The 22,397-nt window shown below is 47.0% G+C and overlaps 1 protein-coding gene across 4 annotated transcripts; it reads left to right on the top strand.

The window, feature by feature from the left end:
- The first annotated feature begins 190 nt into the window (after positions 1-190).
- Positions 191-19,291, top strand: LOC111841713 (cAMP-dependent protein kinase inhibitor alpha-like). Of its 4 annotated transcripts, XM_072716329.1 has the most exons (4): positions 883-1,385; positions 2,791-2,876; positions 15,088-15,242; positions 16,688-19,291. In XM_072716329.1, exons 3-4 carry the CDS (start codon positions 15,101-15,103, stop codon positions 16,771-16,773), a joined length of 228 nt encoding a protein of 75 aa, XP_072572430.1. In that variant the 5' UTR covers positions 883-1,385; positions 2,791-2,876; positions 15,088-15,100; the 3' UTR covers positions 16,774-19,291. The 4 variants fall into 4 exon arrangements, with proteins under 4 accessions (XP_023663451.1, XP_072572430.1, XP_023663450.1 ...); XM_023807683.2 differs by lacking the exons at positions 883-1,385; positions 2,791-2,876 and adding an exon at positions 191-398; XM_023807682.2 differs by lacking the exon at positions 2,791-2,876 and having other exon boundaries at positions 889-1,385.
- The last annotated feature ends 3,106 nt before the right edge of the window (positions 19,292-22,397 follow it).

Below are 22,397 nucleotides of genomic sequence, written 5' to 3'. Positions count from 1 at the left end.
AATGGGAAGCAGGTGAGATTTCTCTCTCCTCTTCATTGCCTCACCACACTGTGCATCACACCGGAAAAGAATCCAGAAATCACAAGTTCAGCAGATGCAACCACTTCTCACTTCTACTATTTTCAACCACAACCATTTCCAGCATTCATGTTTTTTGGCCAGACTCCAGTAACCCATGTGTTTTGTTTTCTTTGTTAAATATAAACTAAAATATAACCTCAGAGGAAGCAAGTTTCAGCTGGGAAAATAACTGAGAACGTCAGTTTCATTTAGCACAATCGGTTTGCAGTTACAGTTGGAGGAAAAGACGGCTTCGGTGGATGTTGGAGTTATCAGTTAGAATCTGAACAGGACAGGAGTTCCGCTCTAAGGGCAATCTCTACGAACTGGTTCAAGAAGTGAGTCACCACCGGGGCTTTGGGGAATCCATGAAATAACTTCACAGCAGCGGAAATCAGCTGTATCAGCCTGACATCAATATGTAAGGAGACGGGAGCCTGTGTCTACATTGGGCTGACCCACTTCTTGATTTAAAATGACAGTCCTATCTATTCCTGGAACCAATAAAGGGAACTATTGTTATCTGTGCTTGAGAAAAGATAAAACGTTGCTTTAATGTGTTAACATTTGCTGAGTGGAGAAAATATTAGTGTTAAAGAAAGTGTCTTGCTTCAAGACATCTGTTCAATAACATCTGTTTTTTTTTTTTATATTATAGATCGAGCCACTTTAAGATAATTTTCACGTTGGTCCTTCCTATAAAATGCTGCATGTTTTGGTACTGGTTAAAAGGTTACAAAAGCCACATAAGCTTTATTTTCATTTTCAAAAATTTGCAAACCTGTTGAACGACACGGTGATTCCGATATGTAATGTGTTCTCAAGTCTGACAATAACGCCGACTAGCTTTCGATCACAGCACGCTACTTCGCCTCTGTCCTTGCTGGAACTAAACCGGAGACGTACCATTCCGAGGAAGCAAAAGGGGAAGTCGGGTTTTTCCAAAATCCAACTACTTCGCATTTTGTTTGATTTTGTTGAAAATGACCAAAGAAATATATACTACTAAGAAAGATGTTGATAACGTTTAAGCTATCACATCAACATTCCCTTCTTCATTTCCTAGCTTTAGTTTTCCAGCCTGTTCAGTTGAGAAATCCCCTCGGCGTGCTTTGTTTTTGGTACCGCCCCCTCAGTGATACCCTGTGCGCACTCAGAGAACAGGCGCTACAACAAGGTGTCAGTGGCGGTTCGAGTGAGGATGCTCTGAGTGTTGGGAGCCTATTCAGCCTCCGGCGTCATTCCCCTTTAACATAGGGTAACAGAAAATATAGAAGAACTTTGGATTTTGTGTTTCTCATCTACAAGCAGCGATTTCACCACCGGTAAGCCTTATTTGCTGTCCGTGTTTTCCTGCCACTCCGATGCGTTCTTGGGAAAACCTTTGGGTATCGTTAATGGAGTAATGCTGGGAGATATGCCGTAATTTATGTTTCACCTGAAACGCAAATGGCATCCTACAAGATTCGGATGCAACTTTCAAACTTAAATCTTTGCAGGACCAAAACGGTTATCTGTATTTACCACACAGAAATTATGTATCATAGCAGTATAATTTAATAGAAAGCTTTTCGGGAGCACTTCACTTTTTAGGTGAAGATGCATAAATGTATAGAAACGTGGCGCGCTTGCGATCCGAATTTAACTTTTTTCCCAAACCCCTTCCTAACTGGCACGCGCACCCCAGCACTTTTCCGACAATTACATTTAAATTGCAAATTCACTCAAAAGCGCGATATGAACCTTTTCATTTTTCCCTCTGAATAATTGTTGCAGGATAAATAGCTTGCATTTTCAGAGGCGGACTCCAGAGTGGCAGCCTCCCCGACACTTTGTGACACTAAGCCCGGGGCTGTAAGTGCCCGTAAATTATTATAAGGGACTTCTTTATTTAACGTAGTAACGGGAAATCAAGCGGAAAGTTACACCGCCGGCACAAATCTGATTTAGGTACCGCAACACTTTGCGATGCCTTTTGCTTCCTGGGAAGCGCTTCAGAAATACGTGTTAGAAACGATCATGGAGTCTAAGCGGAAGGCCGTTGTATGGATCCCAAAGGTAGAGTCGGCCGACTCTATTTGTAGCGATAGACACCTTTAAACTGAGCAGTGGAAGTGCTGAAACGTGGAATAAAATCTAATAATAAAACTCTAGTAATTTCGAGTCCCCCGTGGCCCTGTTGTCTTCTTTTGGGTTTCTATGGGGACCGTGATGTATTACCTTGTAAGGGGGTGCAACATCATCCCTTGGGGGCACTGAGCTCTGGGGAAAACTCTTGTCCTGAGGTCATATTGCAGTCTACTTATTGTGACAGCTAATGTCTGTCACCTTCTTTTCCCCTAACACAAAGACACACACACACACACACACACACGGTGACAGGGTGTTATCTGACAGGTGAGATATCAGACCATCCCATAAGGGCCCGCTGCCACGATCTTGCCCCTTAGGTCAGTGACTTTGCTGCGAGCTGCCTAGTGGTGCTGTCACACAGCCTAAATGAATGACCAGTGGGAATATGCACTGCCTTTGCCGTTGCCTCCAGTTAAAAGGAAAGTGTAATAGTTCAGTTGTTCAGAATTTACTTACATGTTACGCATTTAGTCCAAACAGCACCCTTCAGAATGGGACACCAAGCTAACATGCTGTCCAGTATTAATAATCTCCAAGGTGTTACGCAAACCCAATGTATAATATTCATTCATCTTTTAACCATTTTTTTCTGGTCAGGGTCACAAGGGACTCGGATCTTATGGCAGGCAGGATAAGACACAGTCTAAGGGACCACCCTGAATGTGATGCCAGTCTGTTGCAAGGTACACACACACGCAGACACACGCACACACATATTTTGCCAGTTAGCCTAACTGCGTGAGACATGCACACTTCATATACAGCGTGAAGGTGGGGTTCAAACCCGACTCTTGAGCAGTGCTACAGATGCAGGCCTCATCCCAGCATTGGCTTGTAACAGTTTATTTAAGTTGTTTATTTATCATGTCTATAAGCAGTTGGATTGACAGTAACTGTCAACCGAATAGTTACTTCAGCGTTAGTTCAAATACAAGAACTCGTGGCCATAGGTGGAAATTAGCGGGAGAACATTTCAAACTGGATTTAAGGAAGCACTTCTTTACACAGCGTGTAGTCAGAGTATGGAATAGTCTTCCTGATAACGTAGTGCAAGCTGAATCCTTGGGTTCCTTTAAATCAGAGCTAGATAAGATTTTAACAACTCTGAGCTATTAGTTAAGTTCTCCCCAAGCGAGCTTGATGGGCCGAATGGCCTCCTCTCGTTTGTATAGTTCTTATGTTCTTATGTAACGAATAGCCTATTAAATGCCGAGTTTTCTCCAGTATACACATACACACATCAACACAGAGCAGAGCTGGATGCATCCTCCTGTCAGTTTGTGCCCAGCTAAGCCGCTGGTGATTTTCGTTCTTATCATAAACTCACCCGGGCTACTGACTTGTGCACACGTGCACACGTGCACCCTCATGTCTGCGTGCTCCTGTGCCTCACACAGCTTCCTCCCAGGCAGCGGCCGGCGTCTTCATCGGCTCAGGTGCCGCTGGGACACCAGCACAGTCATCCCTAATAAGTAGCTAGCTAATATTCACGAGTTTAACAACGTAAAATGTAATTACAGAAGACGGGAGAATGCAGCGGTAACGGTTAGTCATTGGTGAGGATATTCATTCTGTGAGTGATGCGGCTGCACGATGGCAGCAGCGCCGTGCCCAGCCAAGCCCATTGGTTCCTGGGAGAAACTTCTGGAAGGCAGCAGAGTGGGGTGCAAAGGCAGGTGTGTTTGTTTGCGTCTCGCTGGCTGTTCAGAGAGAGAAGCCGCTACTCCCTTTGTCCATTCAGGGCCCCACCCACTGCTTCAGGACATCGTACAGGTGGGGAGGTGGGTGGTTGTGGACTGGGGGGGGGTTGTGGCACAAACAGCTGACATGCGAAAGGGGGGGGGGATTTCAGGATATAACCGGTTTGCTTTTATAAATGTTCCGTGGGATTGTCTCAGCAGCCCCCCCCCGTCATCACTCCACTTAAATTTAAATTCGGAGCAGCGCTTGGGCTGTAACGATTGCCGTTTACATATAGAACATGCTGTCAGAGTGGGACCCCCAGCCTGCGCTCCCCGGCTCAGCGCACTCCTCCACGAACAGTTATTCCTCGCGATCTGTCAGCCCTCGTTACACCAGCCCTGTGGTGTGCTGCCCCGATATCAACCCAGCGCTGCTCTCGGCTGCCGACCCCAGGCCTGCCGTCCGCCCATTTCTCCAGAGGCTGTCCCCTTCAACACTCTGGATGCTATGAGGAGGCGCACCGCTTTCTGTCACTTCGTGTATCCGTTATCTTCACCGACCCGTGTCACATGCTTAAAATAGGCACTGCTGATTGGTTGCCAGTTCTTGACGTTCCCGTTACAATGGAAACATTCATGTCCTGCTCTTCTGGTTGAATACTGATGTGCTGCAGAAAAACTGCCAGTTTCATAGAAACATAGATGTTATGTAAACTGCGTGTTCTTTTTGCCTGCATTTCCCTAGGTGTTTTTACTTTCAGGTCTCAATGTCTGCCGGCTTAGGTATACTGGAGTCTGTATTTTGGCCATAGTGTGTTTGAGAGTGTGCGACTGTTAGCCTGGGATCCCACCCGGGGTGTCCCCTGTCTCACGTGGACAGATGGATGGATGGACATAGCACAATGTTGACTTCTTTATGTAGAATCTGTGCTTGACTTAATTCTTAGCTGCTGCTATGCTTTGGGAAGTGAGGCGAAAAAGTATAGTACGTGAAAAAATTTAAATGTAACAATGGAAATCATTAACCTTTATGTTAACCTGAGGTGGACCATTACCAGACACGACTGTGATTGATTGTGAAGCATTTTTTCAGGACCCATTTAGCTGGAGGGTGATGGGTCTGCTTGATGGATAAAACCAGATTGCATCCCTGAAAATGCAGGAAGATAATCATTATGGAGCAAAAGGGAAACAGCCATAATATGTATATGAAGTTAGACTGAGGGGAGGGGGTGTGGATTCAGGATTAGCTGACTGTTAGCTTTAAACTCACATAACCAGTTGCCGCCTGCTGTTTGCACTAACTGATCCAGGGTCAGGCAGCACTGATAATCTTACCTGCCTGATTGGAGTCTGGTGTTTGTGGTCATGGTCTGTGCGCACCGAGATCTCCCCAGTCACCAGCCCATCACAGGAATCACAGGCCGGGATGAATCATAAACGTGACTTGGAATCTGTGCCTCACAGCTGGGTGTGTTTCAGTTCTGGACTGGGGTTTTAGAGACATAGCTGTCTCACTGAAGATAATTACGTTGTTGAGGGTGCTGAGCTTGCCGGCGACACAAAAACCCATTCAATCCCGTAAGTGTCCGCGGCCTGATCAATGGGTCCTTTTAGTATATTAAAAATGTGGTGCATATGTTGCATGTAGGGTCCTACAGCTGAGCTGAATATGACATATTACTCTGGTAGATATTGGCTGCTCACATGAAAAACTCAAGTTTGGCTCGTGCTTTGCTGTAGTTGAAATAAATCAATGCAATGAATCATTATTTGTGAATCGATTGGGGAAATATTTCCACAGAACAGAGTGTTTTCTTGTTTAGTGAAAATGTCTGGCGCTCACGTTGATGTAGAAATCACATTCAGGTTATTTATTGAATCAGTTATTTCAGCCAATACAAACTTCCATTACTGTGTTGAATTGCTTGTCTCTGTTGAATAGCACAGTTGTGATGGTATTGTTCTGTCAGCTACAGATGTCGAGAAGGAAGCCTTTTTTTTCTTGGAATTATTTGTTTCTAGAGTGAAAGCGTGATTTGCCATCTGTTTCCTACTGCTGTGTTAATGGTGGAAATAAAATATGGTTGTGAGTGACGTCACATGGTGGGAAAGGGGAGTGCGGCGTCCAGGCCGTTTGCTGACTGCAGTGAGACACGTGGGGTTTTTAGGCATAATTACACAATGCTGTTCAACGTGTTTAATGTGGAAATGTGAAGGAATTGAAGCAAAACCCATGTAACGAACAATTCCTGGTCTGGGTATTTATTTGTTTGTAGTGCCTATTGAGAGATGAAGCACTGTACACTTTGGTCTATTCCTCACCCCTCCCCCCAACCCCGTACCCCATCTGGCCACAGAGAAGGTAAAGCCTCCAGTTGTGGGTTAAAGTGTCACCAGTCACTGCTGATCCTTGATGATTTGGGAGCCTTATGCTGACCTTGGCCCAGAGGCTGAACCGTGTCCCTCTTGCTTCCATTGCCATGAAGCAAAAGCTGCTTAGATAGTCGAGACGAAATGCTGCTCTGAGATACGGTCCCACATGACAAAGTGGGGAGTCCCTATCTTATATGAAGTCAGGGCTATCCTATATGAGGATGGGGCTACATCATATGGAGACTGGGTTATCCTGTGTGGGCAGGGCTATCCTATATGGAGGCAGGGCTATTCTATATGAAGTCAGGGCTATCCTATATGAGGGTGGGGCTGTACTATATGAAGGCAGGGCTATACTGCATGGAGACAGGGCTATCCTATATGTGGGCGGGGCTGTACTATATGGAGGCAGGGTTATCCTATCTGAAGGCGGGGCTACACTATATGGAGGCGGGGCTATATTGCATGGAGACAGGGCTATCCTATATGTGGGTGGGGCTGTACTATATGGAAAAAGGCTATCCTATTTGAGGACAAGGCTGTACTATATGGAGGCAGGGCTATCCTATCTGAAGGCGGGGCTACACTATATGGAGGTGGGGCTATCCTATATGAAGGCAGGGCTATATTATATTTAGAATTAGAATTTAGTGATTAATTGCCATTGTTGACACAGCACAGCACACAGTGCACAACAACGAAACGTGTCCTCTGCATTTAACCCAGTGTGACATAGCAGGGGGCAGCTAATTCAGCGCCCGGGAGGCGGGGCTATCGTATATGAGGGCAGGGCCACACCATATGGAGGTGGGGCTGTTCTATATATGGGCATGGCTACACTATATGGAGGTGTGGCTTCAGTCTCCAGTGGCAGGTGAGAGGTCAATGTGCTGGGCCGCAGGTGTATGTGAGTGTTTGTGTTTTGCGAAAAGGGCAAGAGGGTCACCGCTGCCCTCGTTTTTCCCGGCTATGTTTTCTTTTCCTCTGAAGCCCCCCCTTCCTGTTCTTCTTTGCTTGACCTCCGGTCATTAATTTTTCATACTGAGTGACGACGTTTATCCTGTGCCGGGTATAATACAGCTTCCTGCCTTTGTACACCATGATAGACAGGCACTCTGCCAGCCATTGTGAATTCGCACGTTTGAAGTGCTTAATAACAGTAACATGATAACAGATTTAACCCCGAAGCAGAACCATGGACTGAATGACTTGGGGGGTAACAGCGGCTGATCCTGGGTCAGAGGACTCAAGGGTGCTGGGGGTGGGTGGAGGCTTTTTGTACGACATCGATTGTGTATGTACAATGTGGGAGATGTATGGGGGAGAGTGGGAAATGAGCTCACCTGCATACTGGCGCAGAGATGTCCTCCAGTTGGCCTTGGCTGGTCCAGGTCTCCCAGTCAGGAACCAGCATGGTGAGCTTGTTCAGAAGATGGACTCTTCCTTCAGCAAATTGCTGGATAGCTCTCGTGACACGCCCCTAGTGCCGTACACAACCGTGCAGCATTGAAACGAGAGGAGCATCTCACTTTACCCACAATCCTTTACTCTAGCCTGCTGCCAATATACTACAAATTGTAGTGGGTGCTCTGACACCGGCGGAGTAAGTTGAGGAGCCCCTCTGTGGGCCGCTCTCATCTGCATGCCATTAAGCCAGTGGCCTCTGAGTAGAGCTACACGATAGATTTCCTTCTTTGATGATATCATTCACTGCTGTGTGAGATTCCTGTGGGCGGCACCGTGCCACCTAAAAACGAAATGCGGGGGTTAGGGCTCCGCTGGATAGTGGTGGGGGGGGGGGGGGGCAAATGGAGGGCTTCCACCTTTTGGCCCCCTGTAGAAACAGTTGTGAAGCACCAGCTCTGTGTATTTGGGGACTTTATCGTCAGCTAGCCGTATCTGACTGCTTCGCTTTGGGGGGGGGGGGGGGGGGACGCCGCCGCACCTTTTAAATGGCAGGGAAAGCTGAGATGGACAGACTGAAGGTCACCACCGACGCTTCCGCCGTCTGGAGCTTCTGTCGCTGAGAGGAGGGCGAACTGGCCGGGACCGCGGTGACAGGGACAGTGTGGTGTTTGCGGGTGATCGCTGGACATGGACCCCAGGCGTCACCCGTAAGCAGCAAGCCTCATACCACTGAAAGGCACCGAAACCTGAATCCTGACTAAATATCAGTATAACACATACCTGGCTGCAGGGCGGCGCCGTAACACGCAGGTTGCAGGCTCCATCTCTGGGGAGCATCTTCTCCTGATGCGCCTCTGTGTTCAAAAAACATGTGCTTAGGTGAGATGGTGTCACTCCATCACCAGTACTGTGTGAGTGCGTGCCCCACCAGTACTGTGTGAGTGCGTGCCCCACCATGGACTGTGTGCCCTCTGCTTCCTGGGATGGGCTCCTGCTCACCACTGTATTGCTAAAGTGACCATGGAAGAACTGTGGTTTGAACAAACAACCATCTGGTGCTACCCTGGCTGATTAAACATCGTACCATATGCGGTATGATATTACTCTATGTCCCCATCTTAAGAACCAGGTTGATGTCTCCCCTCCTTCACCAGGCTGGCAGCTGTTTGCAGCTCATGTCTTGAGGGCCCAGCTCTGCATTTCCACAGAGACGATAGGTGACGAGCGAGCGGCCAGCTCCAGCTAACGGGGGGGGGTGCTGCCAGTGGCGAGCCTCACTGACGCCTGGGCCACTGGAAACAAACCGCTGATGCAGTTCTGGGTGGCAGGTGACTGGTAGCCTATCCCACGCAGCACAGGGCAGGACACACCCTGGATGGCCTGCCAGTCGGTCACAAGGCACAGTGACACTTTGAGGGCGATCAAGAGACACCAGCCGACCTGACTGCAGGCGAATCGCCACATAAGTTATGTGATATTATTCGTTGTGGCATAAGTGGGGGTGTGATTGCAGCAGGGGGTGGGACTGGACTGGGCTGCCAGTGATTATTTTAATCCACTCCCTGCAGGGTCATTACTGGCCCTCCTCAGGGCGACCCTGTCTGCGGCTGATGACACACAAAAACAGCAGAGCGCAGTGAGGTGCAGCAGCCAGTGAAAGTCTCCGGTTCGAACTGGGGCAGGGGGTATTAGCCTGGGTAACTGGTCAGAGCAGGGGGTGTCTGATCTGCCTTTTGGGGAGCGAAGGAGCACTGGCGGCGGGGGGGTGGGAGGGTCACTTCTGCTCCTCCATTGCAGAACGGTCCCCTGTCCCAGGACACAGACTGCCATCTCGCTGTGGTCGGTGAGGACGAAGTGAGCTGGGATATGCTTGATAATCTGTAATTGTCTTCAGTAGTCACGTAATCTCTGTTTTTCTGTAGTGCCGTGCATCTGATATCGACTTGTCTATAGTTGCGGCCTGTCAGTGTCGCCCAAGACTCGTGCTCTGACACGTCAACATGCTTCCCATCTGACCTTTGGATCGTAGAATCGCAACTTTCTCAGTGCACTGATGTCATGTCTGCCGCATGCTCGTGGTGAGGAGACTAGTGTGTTTGTGTCTGTGTGTGTCTGTGTGTGTCTGTGTGTGTCTGTGTGTGTGTGTCTGTGTGTGTCTGTGTGTGTGTGTCTGTGTGTGTCTGTGTGTGTCTGTGTGTGTCTGTGTGTGCATTAGGGTTGTCAAAGAAATTGATTCTTGATAAAACTTCCATTTGAACAACAATGACGTGTTAAGCAGTTATCGTAAATGTTACCCTGGCCCGGCGCACACGGTAACGTTAACCGTTTAACTGTTACCAGATTGGCCGATAGCCACATTAACCATGTGTTACGTTATCATTAAGGTAGCGGCTATGGCTAATAATAAAACAATGGAAAACCTAAAAATATTTTTGTCATTGTTGCTGGTTTGTATTTGTATTCAATTTTTTGCACTCCCTCAGGCAACCGACAATAATTGTTGTCATTGTTGTTGGTTGATATTCGTTTTTTGGGCATTTTATTTATTTATTTATTTATTTTCTTTTGGCGCTACCTAAGAGAATTTAAAAATATTTGGGGGGTGTGTGTGTGCGTGAAATTGTAGTATTGTGACAACTCTACTGTGCGTGTCTGTGTGTGTGGGGGTTATGTATATATTATGTATATATTACACTGTGGGGGTCCAACTCCCACACAATGTGATAAAAACCTGTTATTTTGACCTTTTGGGATTATTTTTTTTTGTCCCCACAGTTTTATTAAAATATATGACTGCAATCAAAAAAACTAAAAATGCCAAAACACTTCTATTTTGTTTGGTTACTTATGGTTAAGGTTAGGACTGGGTAGGGGTTAAGGTCGTCATGTTGTGATTAGGGTTTTTCCCATAGAAATGAATGGAGAGTCCCCACAAAGATATTATTACAAACCTGTGTGTTTGTGGCTGGAAGTTGTGTGAGGAGCCAGGAACTGATTGGGTGGTTATGAGTTAAGTGATACGGGACTGATGTGGAAACATCAGTGTGGCACCTGAAACCCTCCCCCCCCCCCCCCCAGTGCCCCAACCTTTCCTAGATGAACCTGTGGGGTATACACAACCCCACCCACGCACCAAGCCGCAGATGTATCCGGTAACCCTGAACCCTGTACACATTTCCCAGAGGGGCTCTCCGGGCGTGTGCCGGAATTTCGGAGGTCTGCTAGAATATAATTGACCTGCTAAAAGTCATGGGATACAAAGTTATGCACTTATAACTCGGGTTAGTTTGTGCCTTGGGCCTCCATTAAAAGCATAATGGAGAGGATGTTTGGAGAGGATGTTCGTGGGAGTGTGTGAGACGTGCCCGAGTCAGGCCCGTCTGTCCTACAGTGATCCTGCTCAGACACTCAGGCTGTTCCCCGCATCTCCAGCCTCCGCTAGACTGGAATTGCTGTAACCAAATCCCTGAAAAATGGCTGGATATTCCGGCTTTAAGTTTGCTGCCTACATCCATGAACATCATACTTATACAGCAGTAGTAACCCTGGCGTCCAGTTGGACAGGATGATGGACTGGTATTTTGTCCACGATGTCCCCTGTGATGGACTGGTATTCTGTCCACGGTGTCCCCTGTGATGGACTGGCATCCTGTCCACGGTGTCCCCTGTGATGGACTGGCATCCTGTCCACGGTGTCCCCTGTGATGGACTGGCATCCTGTCCACGGTGTCCCCTGTGATGGACTGGCATCCTGTCCACGGTGTCCCCTGTGATGGACTGGCATCCTGTCCACGGTGTCCCCTGTGATGGACTGGCATCTTATCCAAGGTGGCCCCTGAGCTTTCTGGGATAGATTCCTAAGTTATTGAAGTGGATGGAGGAAGAAAATCTACAGTTAGAATATGAAGTGTGTTACATTTTACAAGGAAGGAAAATGATTAATGGGATGATAATTATGTAATGGTGAACAATGGCCCCGCCCCCTTAATATTTTACAGTTTTAAGTAATACATATTTAATGTTCACCCAGTAATAGAGAAAATAAAACCAACCTGGTCTGAGAGCTTGCTGTACAGCGCTGGTTCATTGATGTGGAGCTGATTGTCACCTGGCTACGAAACACTTTTGCACACGAGTCATTCTCACCAAACGAGGCAGCCATCAGAATGTGTGATGTTCCCTCGTCTTACGATTCCCGCAAACACTCCAGAGACATGTGTGTCCTCGGACACATGCCGGGGTGATGCTAGGGTAGAGTTGCAGTTACACGGTGCCTGCCCGGAGGTGGGGGGGGGGGTTTCGGCGGGCAGGGATGGCAGGACCCCACCCATCACGCCAAAACACCATGACGGTGGTGATGATTATGACTTTTTTGGCCGTTATTTCGCTGGTGTGGCGTCGAGCGGTCAGATGAGATGGAAAATTCCACGCTGAGCGTGTTTATCTGCAAGCGGTCCAGCAGAACAGACGGTCTGGGCGGCACTGCCCGGTCCGCAGCCCGCATGCCATGCACACACCCCTTCCCTGGCACCCTGTTTGCCCCAGCGACGCTGCGGGGTGCCTGACACGGGACCCTGGAAGCGGCCACCGTGCTCCCTGTCACACGTTTATAACGGCCACGCCGCCCCGGGCTCCCGGAGATGCGGAGAGCAAACTGTTCTGTTTGCCTTCTCGTTTGGGGATTAAGGAGCTGACGGCCATTTGCTCCTTGCTCCTGCTCTCTCCGTGTGCCCCCCCCCCCCCCCCCTTGCTCTTCGTGTCTCTGCCAGTGCTAATTGCACTGTTCCTCTGTATAGCTGACAGGGAGAGGCGGTTGGGTGGGGGGTGCTGACATTTGGGGTGCTTGCAGCGGGGGGTCTCCATGACAGCCGGCACTCCCCCCGGGGGCTGGGGAAAGACACCACTACCCCCCCTTCCCCCACAAAGCTGGCGGGGCACACACAGGCTTTTCAACAGGCCCCCTCCCTTCACACTTGCGTACTGACAACAGCAGGTCACATTGCACTTTCATTATGTTGGGGTTGGGGGGAGGTTCCCCCTTTCCCCCCCCACGGTCAGCCATGGCATGCTTGGGGACATCACATCCCCCCAAAACAGTGCACGCCAATAGGTGTGACCTCTCAGCATCGCCACCCTGTGGTTGGAGATAGTGGAGGACAGGGGGGCCTTCAAGGACATGGAGGGTGGTGCAGGTGGGAGATGACGAGGTGGGGGGGGGGGTAACAAGGAGAAGACGGAGGATGAGATGAAGAGGAAGCAGGGAGTGAGCAGAGGGAGGGAGAAGGAGAAGAAGAGAGAGAGAGAGAATGTGCGAGGGAAGGAAGATGATACAGGCAGAGGTGACCACGCACCCGCCGGGCCAGACAGCGGCTCCGCCCCCCACCCGCCAGGAACAGAACCAAGCCTGTGACCTTCTCACCGGCTGTCCAGCCCCCCCCCCCCCCCCCCCGACCCGTTGGCGCCTGGTGCTCAGAAACGCTCATGAAACATTCATGTGACTCTGCTGCTCATACATGTTAGGGACCTTTCGGGCCGCGCTATACCCCCCCCCCCCCGGGATCCTTCTGATTCGCCGACATCGTCGGCTGGAATTTTATACTCTTGTTTGGCTAAATATTTTGGTTCGGTCTGATCTGCATATGCACCACCACAAAGTGGAGTCTGTGCTGTCAGTTTTCAAACATCCTGCTTCATCTCGTCCAGGAGAACACCGCCGGCCAGAAGGCCACCTCAGTACATTGAGGACTGACTCCAGAGACAGGGTGTCACATGCTAAACGTGTTAATGACTTACAGGAAGTGGGTCAATGCAAAGCCTGGGACTTTCCAGGCACACAGACGTCATGTTAGTAGAAGGCTAATGAGCCCAGCAACAGGCCTCAGTGACATTTTACTTGAAGCTCTCGTCTGTAATGCATTATAGATACTGTGATAATGCATTGTAATGGTTGGTATAACACTTAATAAAGCATTACAGCATCTTCTATTGACAGTCATAAGGCATTATAGTGCTGATTATACGACAGGGGGTGCAGGGGCTGGTGGATCAGTCTGAAAGTGAGGGTGGTGACATGTTTTGAGTCATTGCCCACAGTTGCCGAGGTGGGCGTGAGACCCGACGGCCCCCACAACGGCCCTTCTCGCATAGGGTCTGGTGGTAGGTTAAGGGTCTGGCCTTCACTGTACCGATCCCTGTCCCCTCTGTCTCTGATCAAATAAACATAGGGCTTATCGGCCACGTGCCTGAGACGGGCGTTTATTTAAAGAACTGCAGGGGAGAAAAAGAGAGAAAGATGTGAACTCATCTGTTGCTATGCCAGAGGTGGTTTCTTGCTTGTTGCCATAGAAACAGCAGCTCGCGCTGTCCTGTGCCTCTGTTTGTGTGTGCGTGTGCTTGCATTCATGCATGGACAGTGATAGGGGATGCATACAATGTACCAAGGTGCTCAGAAGCCCCCCCCCCACCGAACCCTGAGCCATACAAACAAATGGGCTTATGATCACCATGACAACAAGCACAAAGCCACAATGTTGTCCTCAGTAAACGTGCTTTAAACCAGGGATTTGTAAACGGCTACATGCCGAGATTGACAGTCACAAAGTTAAAGGCACAAAGAAAAGCCTTTAAACAGACTGTTCACGAGAGGCATCGAACACGTAAAGGCGAGTGAACTGGTGACAGCTGTGAGGACGCAACGTATATTTGATGTGGGAAGCAGAGGAAAAAATGGAGCGTGAGACTGTTGGAAGTCTTGCTCCCTCTAGTGGGTGAAACTGGCAGCACAGCTGACATAGACCTAAAGAGCAAGATCTTACACACACACACACATCACACTGCATACTGAGGCTCTGTGTTTCTCCTCTACCACTTCCTGTCCCCACTTTGGTCCTCCAGTGATCTTACCCTTTTGTCTCCATCCATCACCTCCTTCCTTCTCTCCATCCCATCTGCCTCCTTGTTTCTCCTGACTCATGTCATCCCCCAGTCTCGCTGGCAGGCTTGGGTCCATGGAGTCACACTGTTGTTATTTATATCTATAATCAGATGGAATCCTTTGGTAAGCATGGGGGCTCAGGGGCTGCCAGTACGGCTTCACACCTGCCAGGGCTGCAGGTTCAGCTTGCACCTCTGGCTCTGTGCCTCTGGAGTCTGCATGTTCACGCGGGTTTCCTCAGGCTTCTCAGCATGTGGCCGTTAGGGAGTGTGCGCACATGTGTGCATGTGCCCTGCGATGGGCTGGCGTCCTGAGGACCGGTTCCGGCTTCACTGCAACCCTGTACTGGGTAAGTGATGATGAAAAATGGGCAGATAGATTACGACTTTATAATAACAGTGTATTGTAATTTTCTGCGGGTTACTCTAAGTAAACGTGCCTGTGAAATAGAGCCCTTCACGCTCTCGCGCGTCCCTGTCTCGTCCCGGGCTGCAGAGCTGCCTCTGAGATGACGGAGGTGGAGCCGGTGTTGGATTTTGCCTCGTCGGGTCGCTCAGGCCGCCGGAACGCCCTGCCGGACATCTTGGGCTCGCCAGCGGGAGTCAGCCCCTCAGATCTGCCGCTCAAGCTGGCCGAGCTCTCCCTCACAGGTGGGCCCCTGCTTGGGCCGCGTGCCACGCCTTGCGCTACGGCCACTACGGCCATCATACTCTAAGGAGGCCGTCAGTCAGGCCTCACCTGGGACGCCATCGGTCAGGACTTGGGAGTTAGAAATGCACTATTTGGCCAAAGCCACCTAATAATATAACGTCATTGTGCGTCTGCGTGTTCCCTTAAGGATGACATTTATTTCTGAATAAAATGTTACATTTTCTTTATTTTCCAGCTAGCAGTTTCTGTCTGACTGTTTTTATCTGCCTCTCTCTGCCTGACTGTTTCTTTATGTCTGTATCTTTGTCTGCCTGACTGTTTCTGTATGTCTGTATCTTTGTCTGCCTGACTGTTTCTGTATGTCTGTATCTTTGTCTGCCTGACTGTTTCTGTATGTCTATCTTTGTCTGCCTGACTGTTTCTGTATGTCTGTATCTTTGTCTGCCTGACTGTTTCTGTATGTCTGTATCTTTGTCTGCCTGACTGTTTCTGTATGTCTGTATCTTTGTCTGCCTGACTGTTTCTGTATGTCTGTATCTTTGTCTGCCTGACTGTTTCTGTATGTCTGTATCTTTGTCTGCCTGACTGTTTCTGTATGTCTGTATCTTTGTCTGCCTGACTGTTTCTGTATGTCTGTATCTTTGTCTGCCTGACTGTTTCTGTATGTCTGTATCTTTGTCTGCCTGACTGTTTCTGTATGTCTATCTTTGTCTGCCTGACTGTTTCTGTATGTCTGTATCTTTGTCTGCCTGACTGTTTCTGTATGTCTGTATCTTTGTCTGCCTGACTGTTTCTGTATGTCTGTATCTTTGTCTGCCTGACTGTTTCTGTATGTCTATCTTTGTCTGCCTGACTGTTTCTGTATGTCTGTATCTTTGTCTGCCTGACTGTTTCTGTATGTCTGTATCTTTGTCTGCCTGACTGTTTCTGTATGTCTGTATCTTTGTCTGCCTGACTGTTTCTGTATGTCTGTATCTTTGTCTGCCTGACTGTTTCTGTATGTCTGTATCTTTGTCTGCCTGACTGTTTCTGTATGTCTATCTTTGTCTGCCTGACTGTTTCTGTATGTCTATCTTTGTCTGCCTGACTGTTTCCATCTGTCTGCATCTCCGCCTGACTATGTCTGTTTGTCTTTCTATCTGCCTGACTGTCTGTCTGCTTGACTGTTTATGTCTATTTGCTTGACTGTTTCTGTCTGTCTCTGTCTATCTGCCTCTTTCTGTCTATCATTCTGTTTCTTGTCTCTTTGTCTTTCCTCATGTCTGTGTCTCTTTGCTTTCCTGTTAGATTGTCTCTGACTACCTGTGTCTGTTGCTCCATATATCTCTGTGTTTATTTTTGTCTGTCTGTATATCTTTTTCTTCCACCTCTGATTTTCAGTATTGCTGGTACATTATGATGAAATTGTGTTCTTATTTATTTATTTTTTCCATCACCCTTTCAGATGGACCAGATGGGGCGCAGTCTCCCAGCACAGAGGAGCCCCCGGTTGCCACGGAAGGCACCGAGGGGAAGGACAATGGATCATAAGGGACCCGGAATGGGGCCCCACCATCTAAGGGGGCCTCTGAGAGAGAATGATGGTTGAGATGAGCAGGAGAGTCAGCCTGTTTGAAGAGTATCTGCATCGCTAGGAGGTAGCAGCTGTTTGGTACCTTGGAAGCTGGTTGGACTTGGGGGGCGTGGGGGTCAGCGAGAGCCCAAACCTCTAAAGGGACAGTGATGTGGGAGGGAAGGACTAGACTTTCTTACACTAAAAATGAGAGAGCACACAACTGGACAGAGAAGTGAACATTTTCTAAGAACATGTTTTTTAAATGACAAACAATTCATTTTTATGAAATCACAAAGGAAACAATTTTAGTTCTTAAATGTGTGTGTGTGTTGATATCTGGAGAATTTTTTTGCATTGCTTTTCTAAAAACAACAATCCATTGTATAGTTCAAGCCGAAAGAAACCACACTGGGAGGGTTCTGGAATTTTCTTGTAGGTGGTCCGGTCAGACTTCAAAGTCCTCTCTCGGAAGACGCTGAAAGTATGCAAGCCTTTCGGATTCCAGCTCGACACACGGCTCTCCAGCGGCCGCCTCGCACGGAGAGGCGTCAGGAGAACATTGTGCTTCGGGACTGGCGTGCGCTTCGCGCGGAGGGAGAGGCGAAAGTGCTGCCCATAGCATGAGGGCCGTTCTTTTGAGAATCATGTAGCATATGCCATCGGCTGACCTCTGTTGTGGTGAGATGCCCAGGGTTTCCAAGAGAATCTAAAAAAAAAAAAAAAGTGTGAGGTAAGCTCTTTGTTTGGAAGCGAACCGGGAACATGAATAAATGGCGACAGTTCCTGTATCCCACTGTTCTGAATTCCGAAACGTAATAAGAGAGAGTTCCAATTCCCAGATAACAGCTACAGTGTCACATATTCATGCAGATCTGTCCACGTGTGAACGACACCTGGTGTCAAAAGTTTAAAACAAACAAAAAAAAACCAGCTAAGGCCTTTGGGCCCATGTCCCCTAAATGTGCTCCCACTGTAACTTGCTTTAAGATGCAGGTCTGAGGTCAGATAGCCTGTCAGGCATTTCGGGGCGCCAAGGTATGTAGAACTAGGGCACAGGAGCAGGGGTGGCTGTTGAAGACTGTTCATCTTGCTCTTCCCCACCTAGACTCAGGTCAGAGTTGGAGGACCACAAAACACATTTTAATGAGCTTTAAGGTGGAGCAGGAGTCACTTTTGAACGTAGCATTTTGGTGATGGCTGCCTAGCATGTCCAACCAGACACTTCCCCTGAGTTTTAATGGGTACTTTATTTTCAAGAAATAGAGTCACACATAGTACAAAACAGAAGTCTATGAATTGCTGAGAATTCAGGGTGTTACAAGGATGTCAAGTCAGCAGAAAGTGTTATTTTTTTTTCAAGAACCTTCATAGGTCAATTGCGTTTGAACCTGTACTCGAATCGTAGCACTTCGTCAAGTGAGATCCTAAAGGGCTAAATGTGGTTGACCTTCCAGAACACAATAAAAGCTGTGTCATGTTTAAAAACAAGAATCCAGAGGCTGATGCTTGGATTTACCATTTACCATATAAGGAAAACCCCAGTGAGTAGATGAATGATGTCGTTTGATTTTCTTTGCATTTCTCTGTGAATGCACAGTGTTAAGTGTGATTAAACATAAAGGCCCCAAATCAAAGCATTGTATATAACACACTCCAAGGCTATGCAGCCTGCTCTGACTGTACTTCAATTAATGTATTACATATAACCACGTCAGTGTGTTCTATCTGAAATGTACGTATGTACGGTTTGTCTGTGAGGTGCCTGTTTACCGCTTGTATAATGAAAGCAAGCAAGTTGTGTTCCCAGTGATACCAATAAATTACCTTAGAGAAACTTCACATTACTGATATTACACTAACTTTGTCAGGATAAAAAAGCTGAAAATAGGCCTTTGTATTTTTTTAAATCTGTCATGTATATATTGTAGAATTTATATATAGGGTTACACAATATAACAGAATATATACACAGTGCTGATGTACATTGTGTTGTTTACTAGTGAGCCTACCCTCTGTCCACAATCCAGAGTCTGACTGAAACACAACTGGTTTGTTAAATGTTAGATCATCCTGGGTTGTTTTTAAGCAGGAAATTTTTAAATGACATAAACAGTGACTGTTTAACTACCTTAATCTACATGCAACAGTGAATTCCTCAGTGTCAAACTAGAAAGTGTTATTTATCAAAACTTCAACTATTATAACTGTTATCTGCAGAGTGTGTCAAGAAAGTATGTCAACCTCAATTTATTTAAAGATTTGTAACATATGATTTTTCTCCTGAGATCTTTTCAAAATTTGACCCCTAAGTTCTTCCTATTATCTGACCAAATGTCTTAGGTTTAAAAAGTTCTTACATTTGCTGTTTCTCAAAACACCAGTTTTGTTTATTTTTAGCTTTGCTTTTTTTTTTTGTCTGTAATTTGGCCGATTTTTTTAATGTTTTGATTTCACTCTATTAAAAGAAACATTTTGAGTGGCTTTTATATTGAATTTACTTGTCTGTATTATGCTCTGGTTTTGTTTGATAAATATGAACCTTCAAAGGCTGCCGTATTTCCAGGAGCAGTTGCTGTCGTACGTAGAGTATCCTGTTTGCGGTAAGACAGGGGTTACAGAGTTACAGTAATTGGCACTTTACTGAAGTATCTAACATAAATAGATAAAACCGTGATGCAAATCTAAGCCAATCAAGCTATGGACACGTGCTCCACAAATACAACATATTTGTCATTTGGATATTTATATACTTAGTTTCTGACTTACTAATACGAAATTCCATTAGTGTGCTGTTCAGTGGGTCGGTCATGTATCTTGTAGACATCGATCCTGCCTGGCCAGCAGGTGGCACTGTAGCTAAAGGCCTGAACCTGTAACTCAAAGGTTTGTCTGTCAAGGAAAAACACTTGAGACCTTTTTACATGGCACCCATGTATCTCTGATAGCCCAACTGCATAAATGCCTAAATATGTAAGTTACTTTTCAATTAAAGCTTTAGCTACACAAAGTGCAAATAGTGTGTTAATCAAGAGGCACCAAGCATGAATACAGACACATAATCAGTAATTCATTAAATCTTGCACAGTACTGCTACCTGTAAAACAGAAAAATGTTACTCTATAATAAATGAGAAAAATAACATTCTAAAAAATATATTGTTACATATCGATATATGCATGTGCTATTTGTGTTACGAGGAAATATAAGGGTATATACCCTGGAAGGATTAACCAAATTGTTGGGGTAGTTTGCAGCAGAACTACTGTATGACTACGGACACAAACTTGACTGGTGAGCTCTGGCAGCAGTCAGTCGGTCAGTTCACATATTTAACACTAGGTGGAGACATTCTTTGTATTAAACCCCATCCCAGATCCTCAGGCTGTGAGTTGTTTGTGTAGACAGCAGAGAATAAATGACTTGAGGTTTTGGCAATTCTGGTATATAAAACAAGTTTCACTGAGACATACACTCAGTGTGTGAAATACGGGGCCCCGATTAACCCATGAGACCCCCTGAAAGCCTCAAAAGCAAAATTTTAAGGGGTTCTCGAGATTGGTATTGCACAACAATAGGGAGATGGGGACCCCCACGAATATTGACAGGTATTTCGCACACTGCATACACTGGTATGTATCTTTGAGTAACCACTACTAGCTGCTATCACGCAATAGGTGGCACATGATGATTTTTGGTTGTTCCTTAGCTATACATTTCCTATATCCAATTATGGGGGCTGTTGTTGCATTAAAATAACTACTAACTAAGTGATTCAATTGTGCTGAGGTGATTCTGCATGCTTAGTAACATGCCATAACGTGGCCAGTCAGGGGTCAAGAGGATGATCATTTGGTGCCCCAGACAAGATCCTGTGGTGTAGATCACGCCCAATATTGCTGACGTGTTTGCCTGTTCATCACGAGATTTGGCAAAACCCTACTATGGTTGTTAACCCAATTCTTACATCCCCTTAGCCAGTCCACATTTTTGTTCCGTTCCATCAGGTACACAGACTGAATTTACCTGTCAGCTGATTATAAGGCTTGTTAATACCTGATTCAGGAATGCAGCGGGTGGAACTCCACAAAAGCAGTACAATGACTCGGGGTTCTGGAGACTGGCTCCTGTAGAACCACTAATCTACTCTAAAATCCAAATTTACCTACAAGCAGGTATGGAAAATGGATGGACAGCCATGTCAAAAATGACACATATTCATTTCTTTATCTAAATACAACTTGAAACATTATAGCAATAGATGATACTTTGACCTACAGTCAAGCATTTTCAATATGACTCGCTTTTCGACATTAATATGTAGTTTGAATAGCAGGTTTTACCATTCGACTAATGAAAGATCTAGTTAGCAAGTGAAAAACAGGCGAATCCCGGGGTCATTTCAGGTCACTCACCAATGGCAAGCTGGGACTAATTAAAATGGGGGGGGGGGATCACTGGAGAGCTGGTGCTTTGGTGCCTGGCTGGGGAACACGGCCTGACTCTTAGGCCTCAGCTGAAGTGTCCTCAGTGGTGTGGTGCTACCAGGCAGGCTGAGTGAGCCCATCTGTTTGATTGAGTGGAGATGTAGCGAGAGGCTGTTTCAATATGCCAGGACGTCTGCCCATCTGCCACGCTCTGGCTCCTGCCGCGCGGAGGACCGATAATCCGCAGCTTCCTCCGCTTCCGGCAACTATCCCTGCTCCGCTCTTCTTTTCAGAGAACAGCAGTGATGCTGCAGTTTGCCACAGTTGCTTCTTGATTAGCAACAATTCTGTGCTGGGGCTTCTCAAACAGTGCTACACATCTACACCCTACACATCTCCGATTACCCAGCTTATTTGAATATTTTGAATCCCATATTTTGTTACAAAGCCCACCTGGAGCTCCTCTTTTTAACTGAATGAAGTCAACATATTGTACAGTGATGGATATAAGACATTTTAAAATAGCTCTAGTTACAGCTGAAACCAAAATCTTCCTGTTAAACAAAACTTCTGAGGCACCGTATGTGCGCACAGATTTTAAAAGCTGAAGGACGCTCACCTGCTGGTGTTACAGCTTGGCAGTTAGTGAGGGACCAGCCAGGGCTGATGAGCCAGCATGTCTCCCAGTCCTCCCAGTCCCCTGTCAGAGTGAAAGATCCGAGATTCCTTATTGTCATCTCACCATATAAGGAAACATGTGCAAAAACACCTGGGATGAAGATAACTGATGAGGAGTGGGCGGGGCTTAACAATTACAGCCAACACCCCAGCTGGAATGTTTTCTCCGACAAAGCATCAGCCTGACTTTGTGTCTGCCTCCGTCATCGTCGCTATGGAGACCACAGAACCTAGCTCGTTGTTCTCACCCAGATGGAAAGTGAGCGGCGATACCCCACCCCAGCCTAAGACCCACCCCAGCCCCTTACACCCAAACTATAAGTAAGGGTAAATCCATCCAAATCACAAATAACTAGTCTCTCAGGTAACTTGTCATTAATGAAAGCTTTAATCTACCAGTAGTGTACCCGGAAACACAATTTCTGTGTTGCATAAAAATACAGACCCCCATGGAAATCCTTGGGGACTGTGAGGCGGGGGCAGTTTGGTGCTTAAAC

This window comes from Paramormyrops kingsleyae, chromosome 9, assembly GCF_048594095.1.
Source record: "Paramormyrops kingsleyae isolate MSU_618 chromosome 9, PKINGS_0.4, whole genome shotgun sequence".
Lineage (NCBI taxonomy): Eukaryota > Metazoa > Chordata > Actinopteri > Osteoglossiformes > Mormyridae > Paramormyrops > Paramormyrops kingsleyae.
This window is presented reverse-complemented; position numbering and strand designations above follow the sequence as displayed.

Excerpts from the sequence above, each read along its gene's own strand:
- LOC111841713 (XM_023807683.2), top strand. The coding sequence starts at position 15,101 with ATGACGGAGGTGGAGCCGGTGTTGGATTTTGCCTCGTCGGGTCGCTCA. Across the intron at positions 15,243-16,687 it reads GGCCGAGCTCTCCCTCACAG|ATGGACCAGATGGGGCGCAG; the intron begins GTGGGCCCCTGC and ends TCACCCTTTCAG.